Below are 24555 nucleotides of genomic sequence, written 5' to 3' on the forward strand. Positions count from 1 at the left end.
ATTATTTAAATGAAAAAATATATAAAAAGTGATATCGATCTTTTTAGAAATAAAATTGCGAGATCACGCGAAAAATTCGGATTTCGCGGCGCAAACATTTGCGGATTGAAATATCTTGCCCAAAGGCAACGGGTCGCGCGAGATACAATGGAATTTACTTTATTCGCTATCTAAATTTACTTTAACTGCCCGTGCACCCCCATCGTAAATCCACCGAACTTCATTACATTCGCTTGACAATGCAGGTCGATGACTATAAAAACCTGTTATGGTCTTGTAATAAGCTTAAGAGGATTGTAGAACACTCGCCGTTCTTGCCAGACGCATCTTCGGATTCTTAATCGCAATGTGATTTCTCGAATTCTTTTATTGAGCCACACAAATAGTCTATGATAATTTTTCTTATCTACACAGAACAAAAATAAGTGTCGAATCAAAACATATATATTTAAATTAACGCGTTCATTGTTTCGTTTACAGGCAACAATTTATAATTTTCTTAGAAGAATTTAATAATTTTAAATTCAATAATTATAGTCTTATTTCAATATTGTAATTGTCATGTCATAAATATACAATTATTTAATTCTGCTTTAAGAAAGTTATAATCTTTGATTTAAAAATTTTATTTTCTACCCAACATTGTTTCTTTTCCATTCAAGAAAATTAAATTTTAAATCATAAGAATATATTTTTCTCGATTCAATTATATAAAATGACTTCACTCAAGCAAATAATTATTCAAGCAATTATATTTTTCTTTAATTAAAAATAATCTCGTTTCAAAATTTCCATGTTAGAACTAAATATATTTTCAAGAATGTTCTTTTCTTCTGAGTGATCTTTATAATATCATAAATGTAACAAAAGTCTGATAATTCGACCTTATACACAAAAAAATAAATATCAAATCAAAATTTATATTCTTAAACTAACGCGTTCATTGTTTCATATGTATGCAACAATTTATAATTTTCTTAGAAGAATTTAATAATTTTAAATTTCAACAATATTATAGTCTTATTTCAATATTGTAATTGTCGTCTCAAGAATATATAATCATTTAATTCTACTTTAAGAAAATTATAATTTATTAATAAATTATAATTTTTAAATCAAAGATTATAATTAAATTATAATTTATTAATTATAATTTAATTATAATCTTTGATTTAAAAATGTTATTTTCCAACATTGTTTCTTTTCCATTCAAGAAAATTAAATCTTAAATCATAAGAATATATTTTTCTCGATTCGACTATATAAAATGGCTTCACTCAAGCAAATAATTATTCAAACAATTATATTTTTCTTTAATTAACGCAATATAATCTCGTTTCAAGATTTCCATGTTAAACTAAATATATTTTCAAAACAAGAATCTTTTTTTCTGTGTGGTCTTGATAATTTCATAGATGTGACGAAAATCTGATAATTCGATATTAAAGAATGGAGCAAAGTAAATACGTATTTCCTAGATTAGTCAATCGGCTTGATAATTGAGTCATTCAAGTATTGCTGCGTCAGGCATGTAAACAATATGTGATTCCGTGTTTACTCTCCGATTTGTTTAATTAGATTCTACTGTTAACGAACGTGCTGCTTATCGCCAAAGCTGTTTTCATATCTATGACGCACTAATCTAATAGCGAATTCTTCACATTTATTCATCTCATTACAAATATTACGACACATCTCTATGAGTTTGCAAATTTATCAGATGTTGTCGATCAAGAATACCAACACACACGACGTGTGTCACACAAATTGAACCGAGTGTTTATCGAATAAATAACGCAATTCTTTTCCGGTTTTGAGTAACAGTACTTGGTGTGTATCTTTTTCCCGCGAAAACGAAACGTAAGAAACAGACACGTATGAAGTTTAAAAGAAATGCCAATCTTCGCAACAATTAATCATAGTTGCTTTAATCGCGCCATGTTCGACGTAAAAGGCACACAATGCGTTATACATATTATAACAGGATCTCCCCGACTTCAATTCCGTCATCGATTTAGCGCACGTCAAAATACTTGGTATTCGAATGCAATCACAAATACCGTTTATTAATTAATATCAATACATATATATATGTATGTATAATCGAAGAGGAAAATATATAAAAATCAAAAAAGAAAATAATGAAAAATTTAATAATTTTTATAATTTATATATAATTATATATAATAATTAAAAATAATTATATATAAATACAAATTTATATATAATAATTTAATAAATAATAGTTTAATAAATTTTTATGTTTAATAATTTATATGTAATGAAAAAAAAATATTTTTTGTTAGATATTTAATCACTCGTATTTTAGGATTGACATACTGTTATCCCATTGGATTAATTCCATGATAAATATTTGACAGTTTGTATTAAATCCAACTTTGTAGAAGTGCTGTTTTTCCGATAGTCATATTTTGAATCGTTTACGAGATAGCATATCTATGTAAAATATCGAATTATCCGACCTTCGTCACATCTATGAAATTATAAAGATAAGGATCACACAGAAAAAAAGGATATTCTTGTTTTGAAAATATAATTTAACATGGAAATCTTGAAACGAGATTAGATTGCGTTAATTAAAGAAAAAAATATAATTGCTTGAATAATTGCTTACTCGAATGAAGCCATTTTATATAGTTGAATAAAGAAAATATATTTTTTAATCCTATTTTAAGAAAATATTAATAATATATAATTATAAAATAATTACAATCTTTGATCTCAAAATGTTATTTTCTATCTAACATTGTTTCCTTTTCATTCAAGAAAATTAAATCTTAAATCATAAGAATATATTCTTATGATTTAAGATTTAATTTATCATAAGAATATATTCTTATGATTTAAGATTTAATTTTCTTGAATGGAAAGGAAACAATGTTAGATAGAAAATAACATTTTGAGATCAAATATTATAATTACTTTATAATTATATATTATTAATATTTTCTTAAAATAGGCTTAAATAATTATATATTCCTGAGATGTTACAATATTATATTTATATATTCCTATTATATATTCCTTCCAATTACAATATTAAAATAAATAATTAACTATAATATTGTTGTAAATTTTGAAATTAATAATTCTTCCAAGAAGATTATAAATTGGTTGCGTATATACGAAACAATGAACGCGTTAGTTCGAGTATATAAGTTTCGATTCGACGCCTATTTTTTTTCTGTGCAAAGAACAGAAACGCTAAATGACGTAACGACGGAGATCGAAGCGCGACTACTAAAAATCTCGCTAATTCACTTTCATTCGAGAAATGCACAGTATATACGCGAATGAAAGTTCAAACCAAGTTTCACGATATTTACATGTTACGCGAGACTTTCAACGCTTCGTCGTGAGGGAGATGAATTTCAAATAAAATTAGAAACGGAGAATGTGGAAATGAGAAACGACCGAAAGAGAGGAAGTACATCTATAGGGGGGAAAAGAGCAAAACCCTCCCAAAAAAAAGAAACAAGAAAAAAACATTCGGTTCAATTTCAGAGAGAAAGTCTCTCTTCCTCGAAAAGCAGGGAAAGGAGGAAAGGGGGGAGGGGGGGATTCCGGGGATACGCGGCCGTGAACGTCCTAGGACACGTAGACGGGGTGCGTGACCCAATCACCCGTTCACCGGGAGCGGCGTGGATTCGTGTCGAGAGTCGGAGTCGGAGTCGGAGTCTCTTTCGATGCGCGCGCGAGGGGCGAGGGAGGGAGGGTGGGACGGATCGCGGGGAGAGGGGGGACGGGCCGCGTCGAACGGAATCCCCGACCGCGCGCGCGCGCGCGAGAACGCACCCGAGAGCGCGTCGTGTGTGCGTCTCTGTAGTGGCCGCGCGAAGGCCGTCCGAAGAGTAGAGGCGACGGCGGAAAGCGGGAGGAGGGGGAAGGACGGGCGGTCGGGCGGGGTGGGGGAAGGCGCTCCGTCAGACGCGGGCGGCGCGGCAGGAGGGACGAGGAAGGGAATGCCGCGCGTCGCCGCGCTTCTTCGTCAGACGTTGCGCGGCAGCAACGCCGCGCGCGCGTGACTCATTTGCGCGTCGCGGGAATCTCCCGCTTCCTCGCCAGTGGCAGCACCGTACGATCTACGCACGCAGGAGGCTACGGTCTCTCTCTCTCTGTCGTGTACGACTCGGCTTCGGGGGTAGCGGGGTGGAGGGAGGAGGTGCGCGGAAGAAGGAAAGCGACGGGGTGACGAGGAGAGCGGAGGAGGAGGGGAACAGCCAATGCACGCGCGCGCGCGATCGGAGAGTTCATCCGGTGCAAGCGACGCGCTCTCGGCCGACGTAGACCCGCTACGCGATACACCAGTGCTTCCCAACCTCGCTTCCACGGCGAGGCGGTCTCTTCCCGATATCCATAAAGGATGTAATAATAGGAATGATCGTTAATTTGGCGAGCGCCTTCTCGAAATACTTTGCGGAGAAACGATTAATTAGGGGGGAGAGATTAATAATTGCTTTATTATTCTTCTGTCCGATGATACTAATAATAATGCTAATAATTATTTTAACTAATGTACTCTAATGAATATTGATTTGAATCATTTTAATTATTGTTGTAATTTCTTAATTAAATGATTAATGATTAATCTCTCAATAATTAACGTTTCAATATGAATTATTAATCTATTCTACGTAAATGAATTATTTTTTTTTAACTAAAGTTTTATTTTATTTTAAATGCACTTTCCAGGACGTTTATCTCGTCGACGACTTTTCTCATGAAAATGACGCATGGGCAGTTTGTACATATTTAATTATTCATTCAATTTAAAAGCAAATTAAAAATTTTTATAAATTTGCTTTTAAATCCAATTTTCATATAAAATATTAAATTTATTTTTTCTAAATTCACAAAATTAATTGTAACCGAGTATCGATTGTAACTCATTTAAATCCTTAACTACTCTACATTTTGATTTGAATTCCAATTAAATTATTTTTTTTTAATTATTACCTACTACTAATATAATTTTAATTTTTTAATTATTACCTACTACTAATATAATGTTTCAATAGTAATACATAAGATTATAAAATATAGCAGTGCGAATTTTCGTAAATTATCGAAAACAAAACATTTGAATCGTCGTATTGCAAATGAATATTTGATTACGTCATCGGATAAATATTTAATAAATTATATCGTGAGATTCTTTATATAAAATATTTCAACAAGAGGACAAATTTAGATACTTTACGAGAGAAGTACTGCGCGCTACATTGATTTGATTCATTGCAAAATATCGCGCTGAACTGACTATTAACTGGTTAATTGGACGATGCATTCGGGTATCTGGCACGGGCAATCTGATGGTGTATCAACAATAAATGACAATGAATATATGCGATTAAAATAAACATTAAACGTTAAAATTATTAATAAACAATTAAAATTATTCCGATGGAGAAATTTGCATCGAATCATTCAAGCACAACATTTAATCAATTAGAATCATTTATATGATTTGGAATGGATAATGATCTATTCTAAAAGACCCATCGATTTTTTCCCCATTATCAATTTCTGCAATAATTAAATTAAAATTCTCGTAGCGTCAGCAAAAGAGGATTGTGACGCTTAAATGGAATTGAAGAACGAACGGGGAATTGACCCGCCTCTGACTCAGAATCAACAAGATACCACATGGTTTCGGCGTGTTTTCCTTCGGTATCGTGAATGATTCGTGTCTATCGTTAAATATTCAAAAGTCCGCGGCATCGCTAAAATTATCTTTGCTTCTTCGACGCGAGGGAAATATTCGAAAGATCGGCGATCCTGTCGGCGAAAGTCGCAAAACTGCCAAGCCGGTTCCCGTATAATCACGTTCGTTAGTGCTCGATGTTGTTAATTTATATGTACGACGGAATGCCGAACATTCGTCGACTTTGTATACAGATATCCGCGACGTTGTATAACAATAACACGCGATCCAAAGTGGCCATTCTGGTTTCCCGCTTAAATCGAATCAAATATGAACGAACTGTATGGACTATCTTTAAAGCTGAGTGAAAATGAATGAAAAGAATTTTCTGATTTTTTTGCCGTTAAAATTTTTTTGAAACATACCTATAATAAACGCGAATGGAATTTCAATTCGGTGATTCGCTGGAAAAAAACAGAATATTTATATTTTAGAAATGATGTCTAGATTTTTGAATTTCGTTTCGGAAACTCGAATAATAAAATATAATAATTGTAATAAATAATCGGATAATAAAATTTTAATAAAGTATAGTCGGATAAAATTGTAATAAAATATATAAAATGCATTTATTATTAAAAAACTATTTGTATATAATTTAGTTTAAAAGATCAAATTGATATTTTTATTGAAATAAAAATTGGGTGAAAATTTCGCTGGAAAAAACAGAATATTTATGTTTTAAAAGTAATGTCTAGTATGATTTATGAATTCCGTGTCGGAAACTCGGATAATAAAATTTTAAAATATAAAAAAATACATTCATTATTAGAAAATTTACTTTAAAAGATCAACTTGACATCTTTATTGAAATAAAAATTGGGTGAAAATTTCTAATAAAATATAAAAAATGCATTTATTATTAGAAAACCATTTGTACATAATTTACTCTAAAAGATCAACTCGATATCTTTACTGAAATAAAAATTGAATGAAAATTTCGCTGAAAAAAAGAGAATATTTATATTTTAGAAGCAATGTCTAATATAATTTATGAATTCTGTGTCGGAAATTCGGATAATAAAATTCTAAAAAAATATAAAAAATGCATTTATTATTAGAAAACTATTAAATTTGTATATAATTTACTCTAAAAGATCAACTTGATATCTTTATTGAAATAAAAATTGGGTGAAAATTTCGCTGGAGAAAACAAAATATTTATATTTTAGAAGTAATGCCTAGTATGACTTAAATTTCGTATCGAAAACTCGGATAATAAAATTCTAAAAAAATATAAAAAATGCATTATTAGAAAACTATTAAATTTATATATAATTTATTCTAAAAGATCAACTTGATATCTTTATTAAAATAAAAATGATGTGAAAACTTTTAAATTTAATAAAGGAACTGAGATTCTTAAGCATTGTAATTAGAAATATCTCGTAATTCGCATAATTTATCAAAATTATTGCGAGGTATTGAAAGATGAAACTAAGCTGAAATCTTCAAGATCTTAAACAGTAAAACTGATCGAGACTCAGACGTAAATAAGTGTGAAAATTGATGCATGATGGGATTAAGCCGCGGTCAGTTGAACGAGCGTTTAACGCGTCTGACGCGTCCGGCATAAAACGATTAACGAATTGTCAGGTCTATATAACGTGTAGTGGCATGATGTGCGTTGTACGATGGCAAACTCTGAACGAACTATTCATAGGTTGCAATTGGTCGTTTGTACGAGTTTACTCTTCGTTTCTCTTTGGACTCTCCTCCCTCTTAAGCCCAAATCATACGAGATATCTGTAACTTACTACATCCCCTTGTTTAATACACAAATAAATATGACGGAGGAAAATTGAATTTCTCATATTTTCTTCAATTCTTTAAATCCAGAAGATGGAAATAATTTTGTATACCGCCTGTGTATTTTTCTCTTATCGAATAATATAATTTTGATAGAGATATTTATCATCTATCGAGATTTTTATCATTTGATTGAAAACATTATTATAAGAATTTAGTCCAATAATATCGACATCAATAGCACTTGTAGTTTATATCGTGCTTTAAACTATGACTTTTCGATGAAAAGACGTCGCACAAAGAGACATGATATTTTTATCTTTTTACAAAATAATGAATGAACGAGTCCATCGTGAGTCATATAAATTCGTTTTATACGTGCATCTCTCTTTTGGCGAAACATGTGTGTGATGAGTACATACAGTATAAATTATCTTCACGCGTGGTGATGCATCGACAAGGGAGGGGATCGAGGTCAGGGAGCGAGCTCCATCGAGATAGAGAGCAAACAATAATAACACCAATACATCAATAAAATACCCCAGGGGCTCGATCAGCTCGACCGGACTGGCTCTCCTCATTGGGGTTTTATTCGGAAACGACGTGGTCGAGATCGCTAAACTCGGCGACCGAGAGAGAGAGAGAGAGACCGAAAATAAAACTTTATGCCAAAAGTCCACAACTAACTTTACGTGCCCAATAATCTATCGAAATCTCACGTTTTGCGCGCGCTCCTTTCTCTCTCTCTCTCTCTCTCTCTCTCTCTCTCTCCCTCTCTCCCTCCCTCCCTCCCTCTCTCTCTCTCTCATTTTTATTTTACGCGGCCATCAATCTAAAATGACAAGGCGACTTTATTTTAGGTTTGCGTCTCATATTTCGAAGGATTTTATTTTCAGAAGTTTATCGACAATTTCTCGCGACATGTGTAACGTGTAACAAGATTAAAGTACGGATGATTTGTTGGTGAACAATATAATACACTAGACAAAAGCGATTCTCGTGTAAAACCACGTTGCAATTTGTCGCGAGTTATTTCACAGTAGCTGTAAATGGAACAGTTTTGAATAAAAAATATCAAGTATCGATGTACAAGAATAAAAGGTCATGCGATTTTATATCGACGTAAATTCAAATCGGCTAGTTTCTACTTTAAAATGATATATGATGATTATATTAATGATATATAAATATTTTATATTTGATATATAAAATATTTAAATTTATAATATATTTATATTCAATTATATAAATATGATATAAAAATTTTATTAATGATATATAAATATTTTTTTATAATTAAACATGAATATTTTTCGTAATTATTGTGTGAGACATAGAGTTTTATTTATGTATATATTTTTTTTCTCATATTTTTTTTATAATCAGGAACTTTATCGACATTTCTCTCTTTATATCCGCATAAAATTCACTGTCAAATTTTAACACTTATCAAATGTCACTTTCTAATTCTTAATAAAATTAAAATCCTAATAAAATTAAATTCAATGCATACAATTGTTATTAGAGTGCTTTATTCGTAGAGAAATAGCTTCAGCGTATTTTATGCTGCCCATCGAAATCTACATTTATTTGCTTAAAGCGCAAACAAAACCTATCATGACCCATTTTCGTCACTTTGCGGACTTTACTAGTCTATACGGGTTTATTATATATATTTATTGCGCGGTTATACGAAGTTTATGAAGTATATTTCACTGCAGAGAACAGCTCTCGCGAATATGCGCTCATAATGCACGAATAACTTTGATAACAAGCTATAATTTCAGACAAATATTTGAGAGGTTGTTAATTGAATAATCCACAACTCGAACGTTATGCTACCGACGATAATCCCTCCGCTGTTTATACGTTTTTTAATCCATTGGTATTATTAGTCTTAATAAATAAAACATGAAATGATGTAATTAAAATATAAAATAAATATATACTAACTCTTTGACATTTGTTTAATAAATATTTTAATAAATTATAAATACTTAGTAGGTGTGGCAGAAATATTATATGATACACACTGATCAAAATGAAATATTCCGAGATTTATAAATTAACATTAATTATAAAGATTTAATTAATCAAGTTTTAATATTTTAATAAAATATAATATCTGCTCGAAATTTTAAAAAATTGAAAACTACAAAGTAAGATTGTATTATTATGTGTGCTTAATCTGAAAAAAAAATCCTTCAATCTCTCATAACTTGCAAATTAATAATACAATTATTTACAAAATATAAACAAAAAATCTCATGTATTTAAATATTAATATATACATGCATATCGTCGTTGTCAATATTATTATTTTTTTAATTGAAATATTTAAATATTTACACACAGAAAAAAATGACATTCTTGTTTTGAAAATATATTTAGTTTTAACATGTAAATCTTGAAATGAGATTATATTGCGTTAATTAAGGATAAATAATTGCTTGTATAAATGCTTACTTGAAGGAAGCCATTTTACATAGTTGAAGAAAAATATATTCTTATGATTTAAGATTTAATTTTCTTGAATGGAAAAGAAACAATGTTAAATGGAAAATAACATTTTTAAATCAAAGATTATAATTTTCTTAAAGTGGAATTAAATAATTATTTATAAATAAGATTATATTATAGTCTTATTTTAATATTATAATTGTCACCTCAAGAATATATAATTATTTAATTCCACTTTAAGAAAATTATAATCTTTGATTTAAAAATGTTATTTTCCATCTAACATTGTTTCTTTTCCATTCAAGAAAATTAAATCTTCTATCTTTATAATATTGTTGAAATTTAAAATTATTAAATTCTTCTAAGAAGATTATAAATTATTCCGTATATATACGAAACAATGAACGCGTTAGTTGAAGTATATAAGTTTCGATTCGACACTTATTTTTTTTCTGTGCATTAAATCAATATCATGCTAGATTTAATATGCATTATTTAATTTATTATTTAAATATTTAATTAAAAGGATAATAATTTAGTTGGACGGTTCATTCAAGTTAACAACGTTTTTCCTCAGTGTATACATATATATATGGAAACTCCCATCGTACTTACTCCTTTATATATACCAAATAAGCGCGCGTGTGTGCTTGAAAACACACAGGCACTTTATGTAAATTTATGATTGCGCGAAAGAGTCACGGTTGATTGTCGATGATTCAGTTTCCTTGCATATGAACTTTTAGGTCGGTCTGTAACGCATAAAACATCCTGCGATAGTAGACCCGCGTAGATACCGGCTGCGATAGTGCGTTCGTAGAACGCATAGAACCGAGTATAAGAATGGACACGACGCGAATAGCACGCCATTGTCGTTTCATTCATCTCTGCTGGATTCACCGCCGAGGAGAGAGAGCCTGATGAAGTTTACGTATCTCTCATATGTGTCGACCACGTCATGTATATCCTCTTCCACTAACGTGTCGCTTAAAAATAAATGATTCGCGAATCGACGTGCTCGCGTAAACTTTACGGCGAATTAACAATTCAGCTTGACTGCTCGCGATGTAATCGGAAGTGCGATTTAGACTGGATAAAAAAGACTGTAAGTGACCTTCCGATCAATAATATAAAAATGCACACGATGCTGTAATAAATTACATTAATAATTTTCACTTGGAATCATTGATATTATTAAAAATACGAAATTTTAATGTATAAATAACAAATTATATTTCGATGACATTTCTTATTGCGATTAATAATAATTGATAAATTTTAATATTATTTTCATTTTTTAGAAGGGAACGTAATTATATTTGAAGAGAGAAAGAGAGAGAGATAAAATTCTTTATTATATATCGGGTGTTTCTTAATAAGTACGAACAATTTTAGGAGATGATTCTTTGTCGAAAATTAAGGAGGATTTTTCATATAAACATACTCCTATAGCTCTCTCTATAAAGTTATTCTCCTCCAAAAATGGGGGTGAAAATTAGGTTTTTATTTTTTTCTCAAATTTGGAACAAGTTAAAGAAATAAAATTAGGTGGGTATTTTCTACTAGTAAAAGGGTTATTTATTAATATTTTTTTCAGCCTTACGTATTATTATAAGGGGCTGAAACTGGCAATCCCTATTCAATTTTTTATTAGAACTTCTTAATGAACCGAAATATGATCATCTAAAAATATGCATTAAAAAGTTTGATTTACTTAGAAACTTTTTTATTTCTTTTATTTTTTTCATAAAATCAGTAGTTTCAAGAAAAAAAAAATAAAATATCGTGCACAGTACGATGCTAAATAAGTTTCGAATTACGAGAAGTTAAATTTTAAAATTAGAGTACATATTGGGAAAATTGGAACAAAAACAAAATTATATTAAAATCCAAAAAATCCTAAAAAATAAAAGCCTAATTTTTATCCCCATTTTTAGAGGAATGTAACTTCACAGGGAGAGATGTTTATATGAAAAACCCCCTTTAATTTTCAAAGAATCATCTCTTAAAATTTTCCGCACTTATTAAGAGACATCCTGACCATGTGCAATATGGTTCGCAATGTCGCATAAATTATAATGCATCGCGCGATACATTAGACATATTTACAAGACATGAAACTTTCATAATAGTTTCTCCTGCGACGAAGGAAACTTGCCAAATGGACCGTCGACGTAGGTCTCGTCGTTCAGACGGTGATTCTGCGCGAGGAGGAATACCTCTTTCGGCGAACCAGGTTGGCACACCAGCTCCTCTCGTTTCTTTTCTCGTCTTTTTCTACCTCTCATTCTCTTTCTCTCCATTTGCGCATATAAATAGCGCGGTCCAAAATTATCGGGGCACTTCAGCGAACGGTGCCGCGAAAGTGGCGTCCGAGAACAGACCAGCGATTTCTTGCTAGCTATAAAAATATACGCGAGAACGACATGGATGCCCGATTGACGACGTGCATTCTTCGACGAAAAGCAATTATACGAAGGCTGGAGAATGTAGAATCATTTATATCTTTTTTAATCTTTACAGTCTAAATTAGTTTCATTGAAAAGTGTGCAAAAATCAGCAACAGATTGAACAAAATGATATAAATGTTTTTTTTTTAATAATTAAAAATGAGCAAAGTTAAGAATGGATTGATAATAAATTTTTCTAAAATATTATAATAGAATTAAGCAAAGTTAAACTTTTTTCACGTGAAACTATTCATTAGTTACAACATTTAACTCGCTTCGAGTTGTTTTCTTTTTGTGGATATTAAATATTTATGGATTAAATATTTTATTTTTATTTTAACAGCATCAGTCAATATGTGAATTGTATTGATTTATTTATTAAAATTTGCTGCATTAAAAATACCGCAGTGTATTTCGGAGACATGATAGTTAAGTTTTTAAGATCATAAATTGTGAATTTTAAACGAAATTTTAATGCTCACACCTCGATGCTGAACTCAATCAAAAATTTAAAACACGCGCGATCAGCCTTGAATAATTTAGACGTGTTGTATGGCACGATATATCGTAAGAAATTTTTAAAAATAAAGAAAAGTGTATATAGATATTTTTTAAATTAAAAGGAGGATTTACTTAGTAAAAAAAAATATTAATTTTTATGAGAAAAATATTTAATTGCATCTAAAACGGATGTTTAACTAAAAAATGATTTTCATAATTTTGTTTTTCATTTCTATAATTACATAATTTGAATCTTTTGTGTAAAAGATATGATTTTAATCTCAAAGTATCTTTATACAACTGCGGTGCATAAAGTGAGGAAAAAATTATCTTGAAATAAAAAAATTTTAGTTAACTCAAGAAAGCTATTTATTCAAAACGTCTATTTGCTTAAGTTAACTATTTATTTACATATGTTTAAAAAATATATATATGTTTAAAAAAAATATAATTTTTAATTAAATATTTTTATTTTAATTTTACAAAATATTTATTAAAATACATTTTTTATTCCAAAAAATTTTAAATCTTTCAATTAAAAAAAATAATATATTTAATTTAATAAATTATAGTATATATTTTACGAAAATAGTATTTAAATATAAAAAATATATAAATGAAAATAATGTACTTAATATAATATGCATATTTAATTAAATACTTTTGCTTAAATGAAATAAACAATTCCTTGCATTTAAAGCAAAAGTTACAAGAAAACAAATTTATTTGATTTAAAAAAATTTTTTCCCTCAGTGTACTCTGATAACATTAGTTTGATGATCGCGTTAAATTTGAATAATTGTAATTCGAGTTGAATTGGCATCAGTTGCATCCGATGACGCGGTCGATAATTACGCGATTAATCGATATATATAAATCGACGGTATTAGAAGAGAGAGACAATAATGTCGAGAAATTACAATTTTAACAAATTTCATAATAAGCATAGATAGACAACGGTAAGCACGAAAGATCTTGATCGCTTATAAATGGAAATAATCTTATTCATATGTAAACGGATCTGAACTGTTGAACTCGCTCCTTCATTTCCGCTTTCCATAATGTGGCATTATTGTATAATTCCACGAGGATGATCTGTCTTGAATATTGAATATGCGGATAATTGCGTTTAATGCAATCCCCATTTCGACCTTCACCGGATGATTAAAATAATGTTTTAATTAGATATTAATATATTAATGTAAATAAGTTAATTCGAAAGTAAAAAGAAATATATATATATATATATATATATATATATATATATATTTAATATAAAAATATTTAGTGTATAGATTAATTAAAAATAAATTATATACATATGTATAATTTATTTTTAATTAATCTAATCACTAAATATTTTTTAACAAAACTAAAAAAGTATTTATATATAATTCAATAATTTACTAGTTTAAAAAAACCTGTTGTATATAATATAAATTACATTTTTGCTTAATAGATGTTGAACTTTTAACCTATGCTTCTTATATTATTATTAATCTTATTATTATTAATATTATTAATATTAATTTAATTATTATTAATGTTATTAATATTAATATTATTTAATCATATTATTATTATTATTATTGTTATTATTATTACTCTTATATTAATCTTATATTATCATTAATCATTATTAATACATTAAATTAATATCGCAGAGAATGTGCTAAAATGATGCACATTTGAAAGCGTTATGTCATTAAAACGGAATTTAGTAGAATCGACCCACCGCAAGATGCGTAATAGAGTTTCCTATATGAATTACATATATTCAGAATTATTATATTATGCGTTTCCTATGTATTTCATCCACGTTTTAGACACGGCTCTATTATTTCTTCGCTGCGGAGAAATATCTATTGACAGATTATTATTAGCGATTATTCACACTTTATGAGTATTTTCCTGATTGTGAAAGTATAGTGCGGAAAATATTAGCCAATTGCTTTTCTCTTTTGCAGAATTTGTGATCAATGAATTAAATATACGTATTTTCGTTATATTTTAATTTTTTTACCGATTGATGTGCGATTCAACTGAAAATTTTATATTTCAACTTTATGCAATAAATATGATACGGAAATAAGTGGATTGTTATATGATGGATGGAAATAAAATGAATGAGATATCGATATAAATATGTGATAGATATATTTGTGCATTTTACTTTCGCTTCGATAGTGTCGGATTTACAAGAAATAATTAAAAATTAAAAATTAATAGCGCGATTAAATATAATTTATCATGATTTAAATATAATGAATCATTTATCTTTCATTATTTTGTATATGTTCGCGATTGTGTAAATATGATATTTTGAAATACATATCTTTTATATGAAGTCTAAGAATCGGAAGAGAATTTGTAATGCAGTTATAAGATAATAATATTTGATGACTCGGCTAAGATTTTTTCTCCCAACATAATTACTCATAACAAATCGACGTATTTATACGCATGTAATCGATGGAAAATAATGCGATACGTAGTAAGAGGGAATCCGTATTTTCTTGTCCCACGCATGACATCAAGAGTGCATTAACGTTCATGTATTTATGAAAGCGTCATAGCAAAACTGCATCCTAGAATTTACCAGTATTATGATATTTTACTGATGCGACCTTCGAGCACTTGGGATAATCGTCGTAAACGGCAGATATTATCCGAACCAATGATCATCATCGTAAATTCGATGCGTCACTAATGCCTTACGTAATAAAAAAAAAATCTTCTGGCATAATAAAAATAATCAATTCAACGCTCGTTATTTCGGGATTTTTTTCTGCACTTCCCCGCATCAACCGCGGCGTCGTATCGCAGCATCCCGATACGGTGCAGATTAATCAATAATTAATATCGATTAATCAATGATGCGCGCGTTCGCGGAATAGTTTCGCCGATTCGCGCTGAGAATTCCTTGTGAATCACTTCCCCTCCTCGACATCGACGACGTCTGTTCTCTGAGTCACCTGAGAGTCCACCCGATGAGATCTCTCGCCTCTTCTCTTCCTTTTTTTCCCCCCAACTCCGACAGTCGGAGATGATTAAATGTGCTGCGCTCTTTGCAGAGACCCACACTGTGGCGATGACAGACCCACAGCTGACTAACAACAATAACAACAACAACAACAATAATAACAATAACAACGATGGCGAGCCAAAGTACCTGCACAAGAAGTTCAAGAAGATGGCGACGACCGAAATCGCGCCGAAGGTCGTCGAGTCCAGAAAGGAGACCGCGGCGGACAACATCGAGACGCCCAAAACGCGGAAAGACGTCGACAAGGACGGCAAGGAGTCACCGAAGGAATCCGGCCACAAGCTCGAGGTTTCTCCGGAACCCGAGGGGACCGAACCCGCCGCCGAATCACGGAAGAGCGGCCATACGTGTCCTTACTGCAAGTTGACGTGCGCCAAGCCAAGTGTTCTTCAGAAGCACATCAGGGCACACACGAATGAGCGGCCCTATCCGTGCAAACCGTGCGGATTCGCTTTCAAGACCAAATCGAATCTGTACAAGCACTGCAGGTCACGCTCTCACGCGCACAAAATGGAAAAAGGCGACAAGGTAGCCAGTGATTCATTATTAAAGATGAAAATCAAAGTTTTGATAAAAATAGCTATTATATTAATTGAATAATTAATACAATATAATTTTTTTCTCTTGACGTGACTACTTGGTTTAACTTAAATAATTTCGTCTGACATTTTTTTAAAATAAAATATTTATTTTATTTTAATAAAATATTTTAATAAAATATTATAATAAAATATTTCAATAAAATATTTTAATAAAATATTATAATAACATATTTTAATAAAATATTTTAATAAAATATTATAATATTATAATAAAATATTGTAATAAAATATTTTAATAAAATATTTAATAAAATATTATAATATTATAATAAAATATTATAATAAAATATAATAAAATATTATAATAGAATATTATAATAAAATATTTTAATAAAAATACTAATATTTTATTTTAAGAAAATATGAGTTATCGATAGAAATACCAAATTCAATTTCATTTTCAATATAGCACTTTTGCAATTTATAACATAATTGAAGATTCATTAAATAATTTAATATTATTATTTAACACTAAACATGTTCTAATTTATGAATTTTTTGTAGATGTCTGAGGATTCCGATATAAGCCTGTCGGACAGCGCCAGTAATGGAACTGGTACACCACCCCCGCCTCCCGTTTCGACGCCCACGACGACAACGACAACAGTATCTACGGCCGCGGTGAAGATTGTGAAAACCGGCAAGATATACAAGCCGAAGTTTCAAGCTCGAACGGCTCTACAGTGCGTCAATAGCGATACGGAAACGTCTTCCTTATCACCCAGTTCTTCCAGTAGTTCCTCCTCCTTCTCTTCCATGACTACTTCCGCTTCCAATTCCGTCAAACCGAACGCGGAACAGTTGCAGGAACACATCGACAAGATCATTACGGACAATCAGGCGATTGTCGATGCGGTGGATCCACGATTGCACAAGTTAATGCAACGCCAGCAGAGTCTGGTGGAGACGAAACAATCGTACGAGCAACAACCGTTGAACTTGTCTTCCACCGAAGAAACTTTGAATAGCAGAAAGCGTTGCTACAGCGACAGCTGCGCTCAGGAAGCGAAAGAAAGCGCGCATAACTCCGAGAGTTCGATCATTAAAGACCTCCTCTTGAAAACGCGTGATTTTGCCAATGGATCAATGCCGGAGATTACCTTGGAAAATTTCGTCTGCCCAACTTGCCATATTCCCTACACCAGCATAGACAACCTAGAGGCTCATCGTAAATATTACTGCAAAGGTAGTCTCCGAAGAGGAACGGATTATCAAGCGGAGTTGGAAAAACGGGACTCCGACTTTGATTCCAAGTCTTCCGATTATTATGGCATTTTGCAGCCTTTACCATCGCCAGGTCCTCTACTGGGTAATACTAGACTAGTCGACGCGTATGGACCACCTATCAAGAAGCAGAGAACGGAGTCTGTGCCAACAAGCTTGAGATCGCTGGAAGAACTCAGTAAGTATCCACGTCCCAACTCGCTACAAATGTTCGGCGGCGAAGTGAGGATCCTCGATAACACGGGCGAAGTAACAAAGACAATGCGGATCGAGCCGCGACAGACCAACTCGCCCGCAAACGACCACATAATCAATGCCAATTGCGTGACCTCGGAGACGGCGTCGGTAGTGGTGAGATCGGGGCTTCATTCCGGTGGTACCATGTTACATAAGTCGTCGAGTATACCGGTTAGTACGCCCAATTCCTCCCTGTCTGACACGTCCAAGATGGCGTCGTCCATCATACCGAACATATCAACTCCCAACATAGCACCTACCATGTCTTGCTACAACTATTTGGAGCCGCACCTCAACCCGCTGACGAGTATCACTGCCTACAACCCGTTAACTTTGCCGCAAACGGGCATCACGAGCATTCTCCACGGTGACAAGGTGATACGTTATGTACCCGGCATTCCTGGACCCCATACCCTGACCGGTACGCCGGCCATAGACATATCTCCGAGTATAACGGCCGGCGAAGCCGGTTACAAGGTGATACCGGGCTTACCGGGCCTGCACATGGTACATCAACCGCTAGACTTGGCCAATCCCGTGAGGATACAACCCGGTACGGTACAGTCCGGCATGTCTGATCCATTACCTGGCCACGCTTCTTCCATATTGGACCAGCCTCTGGACCTGGCCAGTCCGGCGAAGGAATCGACAAAGGTCAGTTTTAAAACTCCCAGCGTTGACGGTCTGAAGAGCGACTTGATCAGTCCTAAAGTTCCTAGCGTCAAAGTCGAGACCTCAACGGACAAGCATCGCATGAGAATAATGACGATGCCTATTAATAAAACGGAGCTGGATCGTCATATCAAGAATAATGTGACCGTAAAGTACAAGAGTATGGAGAATCCGCGAGAGAGGAAGGAATTCACGTATGATAAGAGTCCGAAGCTGGACAAGGCTTTCAGTTATCCGAACGGTATGGATCCCGCGACTTCGGGTTCTTACAGTAAGCTAAAATACACGACTAAGGTCATTTCGGAAAACAAGAAGAAGCTTTCCAATTGGGGCGTCGATGAGGTAGACGCCGGCAGAGATGTAGAGATGCATATTGCTAAACCTCGTGTCGCTAAATACGATCTACCATCTCAAGAGAATGGTCGGTTAAAGAGTAGCGTCCCCTCGGATGTACGTGGATGGTCCAAGGTCGTGGATAGCTACATGTTCAACGGGGCCAAATTAAAGGCGGACAACGCTTCGTCGGTGATTCTTGTGAACTTAGATTCTTCCAAAACAGAAGTGCCAACGAAAACTTCGTCAGAGTTAGTTGTTAAGGACAAGCAACCCGAGGCCAAATCGCCAAAGAGCAACGGCGAGATAGCTAAGGAAGCGACTAGCGCCAACAAGTTCTTGAGACCTACATCCCTGCCGCTAAAACCCGGCACTTTCACGCCGAAGAAGCATCACGGGATTACGCCTACCGCGAACACGCTTCCTCTCATCAGCCCGGAGACACCCCGACCGAAAAAGTCTTACGGGCAATTGTACTTGAACGGACACGCCTACACATATCTAGGACTGAAGTGTTCCACCAGAGTGTTCTATTGCACTCTGAATCGACCGCAGCCGATGTACGTTACTCAGCAGCACGGTTTGTCGATGTACTCCAACTGGAAAAGTAAGGAGGCACCGCTGGACGTGGACATGTCGCACTACGACTCCCGGCACAGGCCTCTCAATTACACCACTGCGTGGAAGAAGCAAGAGGATATTCTGACGCACTCCTCGCACAGACCGACTACTCCTACCAGTCCAGACAGTGGATTGGAGAATGATATGCAGGAGAAAGCGAAGAGGGTGAAGATATTTGACGGTGGCTTTGAGAGTAATGAGGATTATACTTATGTACGCGGAAGAGGTGAGCAATGTTTAAGTTATTTTCATGGAAAATAGAGCAAAATTTTACCCCCTTCTCTTTATTATATTAATTGTCATTAATACAATTTTTTATAATAAAATTTAGTTTAATAAAATAAAATTTTTTATAATGAAATTTAATTTAATAAAATAAAATTTAATTTAATAAAATAAAATTTAATTTAATAAAATAAAATTTTTAATCAAAAAAAGAAGGGTTAACGGTCTGTATAATAATAATACAAAGTTGAATGAGAAAAGGCTTAGGACCGTGACGTAGAGTAGTACGAAATGATAATTGCGAATTAATAACGCTAAAACGGATCAACTGATGTTAAAAAGTAACTTAATAATGAAAAATCTGTCAGAGCAAAAAATTATTCAAATACATTTAAACGACAAACGCACGATCTTCGATCTTCTTCAAGATCCTTTTCAATGTCATACAAAATAATAAATTATAAAAATAAACCCAAAGATTAAAACAAAAGAAAGTCATGAGGATCTTCTTTTAATCTTTGGGTTTATTTTTATAATTTATTATTTTGCATGACATTGAAAAGGATCTGTAGAAGATCGAAACGTGCGTTTGTCGTTTAAATGTGTTTGAATAATTTTTTGAGTCACGGTCCTAAGTCTTTTCTTATTCAAATTTTGTTTTTATAATAATTTGAGACAAAAAAAATTTAATTATTATCTTTATAATTATTTTAATTATTATCTTTATTTTAATTATATTTATATATTTATATATTTTAATTATTATCTTTATTATGTAAGGTCGAGGACGCTACGTTTGTGAAGAATGTGGTATTCGTTGTAAGAAACCGTCTATGCTAAAGAAACATATCAGAACACATACAGATGTTAGACCATACACCTGCAAGCACTGTACATTTAGGTAAGTTCTTCAGATTTAATGACGACAAAATATAATTTTTATCAGCTTCTCTACTGTTTATCACGTAGTTCGAACTACATATATATATATAAATTTTTTTGCAATAGTTTCAAAACGAAAGGCAACCTCACGAAACATATGAAGTCCAAGGCCCATTACAAGAAGTGCGTAGAGTTTGGCATAGTACCAGTCCCTACGACCGTTTGTGACGAGAATATTGACAAGGAAGCCATTGCGCGATTGGCAGCCGGTGGTGGCAACACGGAAGAATCCTCAGAAGAGGAGGACGATAGCGATGGCGAGGAAAGCGAGGAATCTGGTAGCGAAGAGCAGGAAGCGGCGCAAAGTCTATTGAGTCTTTCGCAGCATAATGCGGCAAACAGATTGCCAGGTTTACTGCCATCGGGCAGACCTATGACATATCCATACGCGCTAACTCTACCGACGACCTCCACGGTGAATATCGTATCCACCGCGACCAGTACGTCGATCGTGAGCAGCCAAAGTATCGCCGCGCAAGAGACGGCCCTGATACAAAACGAATTGTCGCACCGTTACTATTTTCCATCGAGTCGCGATGCTACGGAAGAAACGAGAATCAGCGTTATTCAGTCATCGAAGAAACATGATTCCGACGTGGAGATCGAGGAAATTACCGATGTTACAGAATTACGTCATCAACCCTCGCAACCCATGGATCTCACGACGAAGCAGACGGCTCAGCTGTTGCTGTCGCCAATCTCGCAAAGAGCCAGACCAGTGGACATACTGACTCCCGTTTCGGAACCGGTCCTGCTGCAGACGATAGTCCAAACGATGGAGCGGTTGCCTATACAAGGTAGAGAATGGAAACCGAACGCGGAAGGTCACATGCTGCAGGCGTATCTTACGGAGAGACACATGATGGATAGTAAAATGAAGCAGCAGTATCGCGTGGGAAGCACCAAGTTGGACAACAAACAGGAGAGGGATATTTATCCGCAGCACCAGGATCTCGGCAGATCTAGACACATGGATTCCAACGGTATTCCATCAGTGACGTATGCTGATCCTAACAAAATGCAGCACTCTGTCATGGATTCTAGAATTAAGCACATGACGAAGCATACTAGTGACGATATTAAAATGGAAATTAGGGAAAAGATTTATCTAAACAATATGGCAATGGAAAGACGAATGTACGATTACGGAATAATTCCTAATCACAAGGATAAAAAACAATCCGATTACCTGGTTTCTGATCGTGAAAATTTTGAGCTTCTAAATCCCACTGGTACAGGGGGAAATTTCGAATATGGCTTACCTATGAGTAAGACTGGTAGCTCAATGGAGAGATCGATTTCTACCGCATCTATCCGCAGCACACCCAGTATCGATCGCCATTCACCAAAATCTTTAAATATGGACAACCGGCCGCCATTGATGCAACACACGAACAACGAGATTGACAGAAGTCCCATGTTCAATGCGATGAAAATGATGAGCGAAGTAGAGAGGTCTAGGGAATGTCCTACCATCAGTCAGGAAATGAGACCTGCGAATCACGAGATGAGACACACGACCAGCGATAGTCGAATGCAAAGTCCACGGAATCTCGATCTAAGGCCGCCCAGTAGAGAAATTAGAACCCCTGGTCAAGAGTATAGAGCGCAGAATCACGAACTGAGGCTACCGAGTCAGCAGGACTACAAAATGCGCGGTCAAGAGATGAGATCGCCTAATCGCGAATACAAGCCATCGTTCGTTCACGATATGCAAGTTATTCAGGAGCTTATGCCGTCGACAACCATGGAGATACGCCAAACGAATTCAGATAATAGGCCACCGAGCAGCGAGATGAGAACACTTTTGGAATATAGAGCACAGTCCCAAGATATCCGTGTTAATTATGAGATGATGCAGTCGCCCATGCACGAGCCACCCAAGTCGCAAAACGTCGACGCGAGAAATACATCGCCGCAAGAAGCACGAATCATCTACTACGATGCGAAACAGACTACGGATACCGTTAAACAAAATACACAGGATAACATGAAGCGAGCAGTAGCCAGGAAGATAGTTGTCGGTGGCCCAGATTTTCGATCGCCGTCACCGAATACCGGAAATTCGAAACCGCAAGCGGAATTTTTACAACCATCGAGCGGGCCAGCGCCTAACTATGTTAGGTAAATGAAATGTTTCATGATTATTTTGTTGATGTTAACTCGATGCATGATATACAGGGCGTTTCGTACCACCCATTTAAAAACTAGAGAAGTGGTTATTTTGAAAAAGTAAAAACATTTTCTTTATAAATCGGGTACGCTCTATCGAATGGTGATATTTTCAACTTCTGGTTACGGCCGGAAATAGGCGATTCAGACCGGAAGTGCATTTTTTTTTAATGGAACCCCCTATTTTTCATTGCACATTCTTGTAGCTTACCTCGAGAGCTTTCCAAAACACTATAATAAATTATTTTTCCATGAAGTACTTTTCGAGTTATGAGGCTTGAAATAATTTTTCAATTTTACGTAAATCATAAAATATCGTGCAAAATATTCATTTTTCGATTATCTTACCTTAATATTTTTATGTATAAAATAATGAGAGGAATCAATTGGTGTAAAGAAAACATATAGTTGTTTCTAAGAAAAAATATGTAATTTGCAATTAACAATTCCATATTTTTTCTTAAAAAGACTGTATGTTCTTTACACCAATTGATTCCTCTCATTATTTTGTACATAAAACTATTAAGGTAAGATAATCGAAAAATGAATATTTTACAAGATATTTTATGATTTACGTAAAATTGAAAAATTATTTCAAGCCTCATAACTCGAAAAGTACTTCATGGAAAAATAATTTATTATAGTGTTTTGGAAAGCTCTCGAGATAAGCTACAAGAATATGTAATGAAAAATAGGAGATTTCATTTAAAAAAATGCACTAATAAATAAAATAATATCACCATTCGATAGAGCGCACTCGATTTATAAAGAAAATGTTTTTACTTTTTTTAAATAACCACTTCTCTTGTTTTTAAATGGATGGTATGAAACACCCTGTATATTAAATACATATAAAATTTATTTCATATTAAATTCATTAAAAAATAGATATTTCATATTAAATTTATTAAAAAATAGATTAAAAGAAAAATACAAGAATAGAAATTAATAAAATAAAATGTGACTCTTTTTGCTTTTGTTAAAAAACAAATCTTTGACGTGTATATAATACATATATGTACGTAATAATTTCTTATATAAATATCAATCCATATACATAAGTACAAATTCGAGATCATGTCTTGTAAAATTAAATCTTTCAATCAAAATCTCAAAATTAAAAGTATTTATATGCTTAATTGAAAATTGGCATCTAATTAAATTTTATAGCTTTCATAATTTTTGGATTTGCATGTTTATCTGATCTACATTCATCAAAACAATTTTGATTTAAAAAATTAAGAGTATATAAAATAAAATGTACCTTTTTATAGTTTGACAGAAGATGGTAGGAGTATATGTGGAATTTGTAACAAGGTGTTCAACAGGCCTAGTCAGTTACGGTTGCATATCAATATTCATTATTTTGAACGGCCATTCAGATGCGAAAGTTGTGCAGTTTCCTTTCGGACTAAAGGCCATTTAACGAAACATGAGAGATCCGTTTCTCATCATAATAAGGTAAGCGATGAAATTTCTTTCCACGAGCAATATCATATAATTTTTAGCTTTAGATTATATAATAAATAATATATAATAAATAATATATAATATTGTATAATAAATAATATATAATATTGTATAATAAATAATATA

The 24555-nt window shown here is 33.3% G+C and overlaps 1 protein-coding gene across 1 annotated transcript in view; it reads left to right on the forward strand.

Moving 5' to 3' along the window:
- The window catches only part of LOC105249053, a 34407-nt gene that overhangs the window by 6438 nt on the left and 3414 nt on the right, over positions 1 to 24555 (forward strand). The window contains exons 2-6 of the mRNA XM_011254210.3: positions 15960 to 16459; positions 17038 to 19846; positions 20626 to 20746; positions 20854 to 22911; positions 24234 to 24420. Of these exons, the coding sequence (XP_011252512.1) occupies positions 15960 to 16459; positions 17038 to 19846; positions 20626 to 20746; positions 20854 to 22911; positions 24234 to 24420 (5675 nt within the window). The remainder of the gene's footprint in view (positions 1 to 15959; positions 16460 to 17037; positions 19847 to 20625; positions 20747 to 20853; positions 22912 to 24233; positions 24421 to 24555) is intronic.

Source organism: Camponotus floridanus, unplaced genomic scaffold (genome assembly GCF_003227725.1).
Source record: "Camponotus floridanus strain SB8 unplaced genomic scaffold, Cflo_v7.5 scaffold18, whole genome shotgun sequence".
In the NCBI taxonomy this organism is placed as follows: domain Eukaryota; kingdom Metazoa; phylum Arthropoda; class Insecta; order Hymenoptera; family Formicidae; genus Camponotus; species Camponotus floridanus.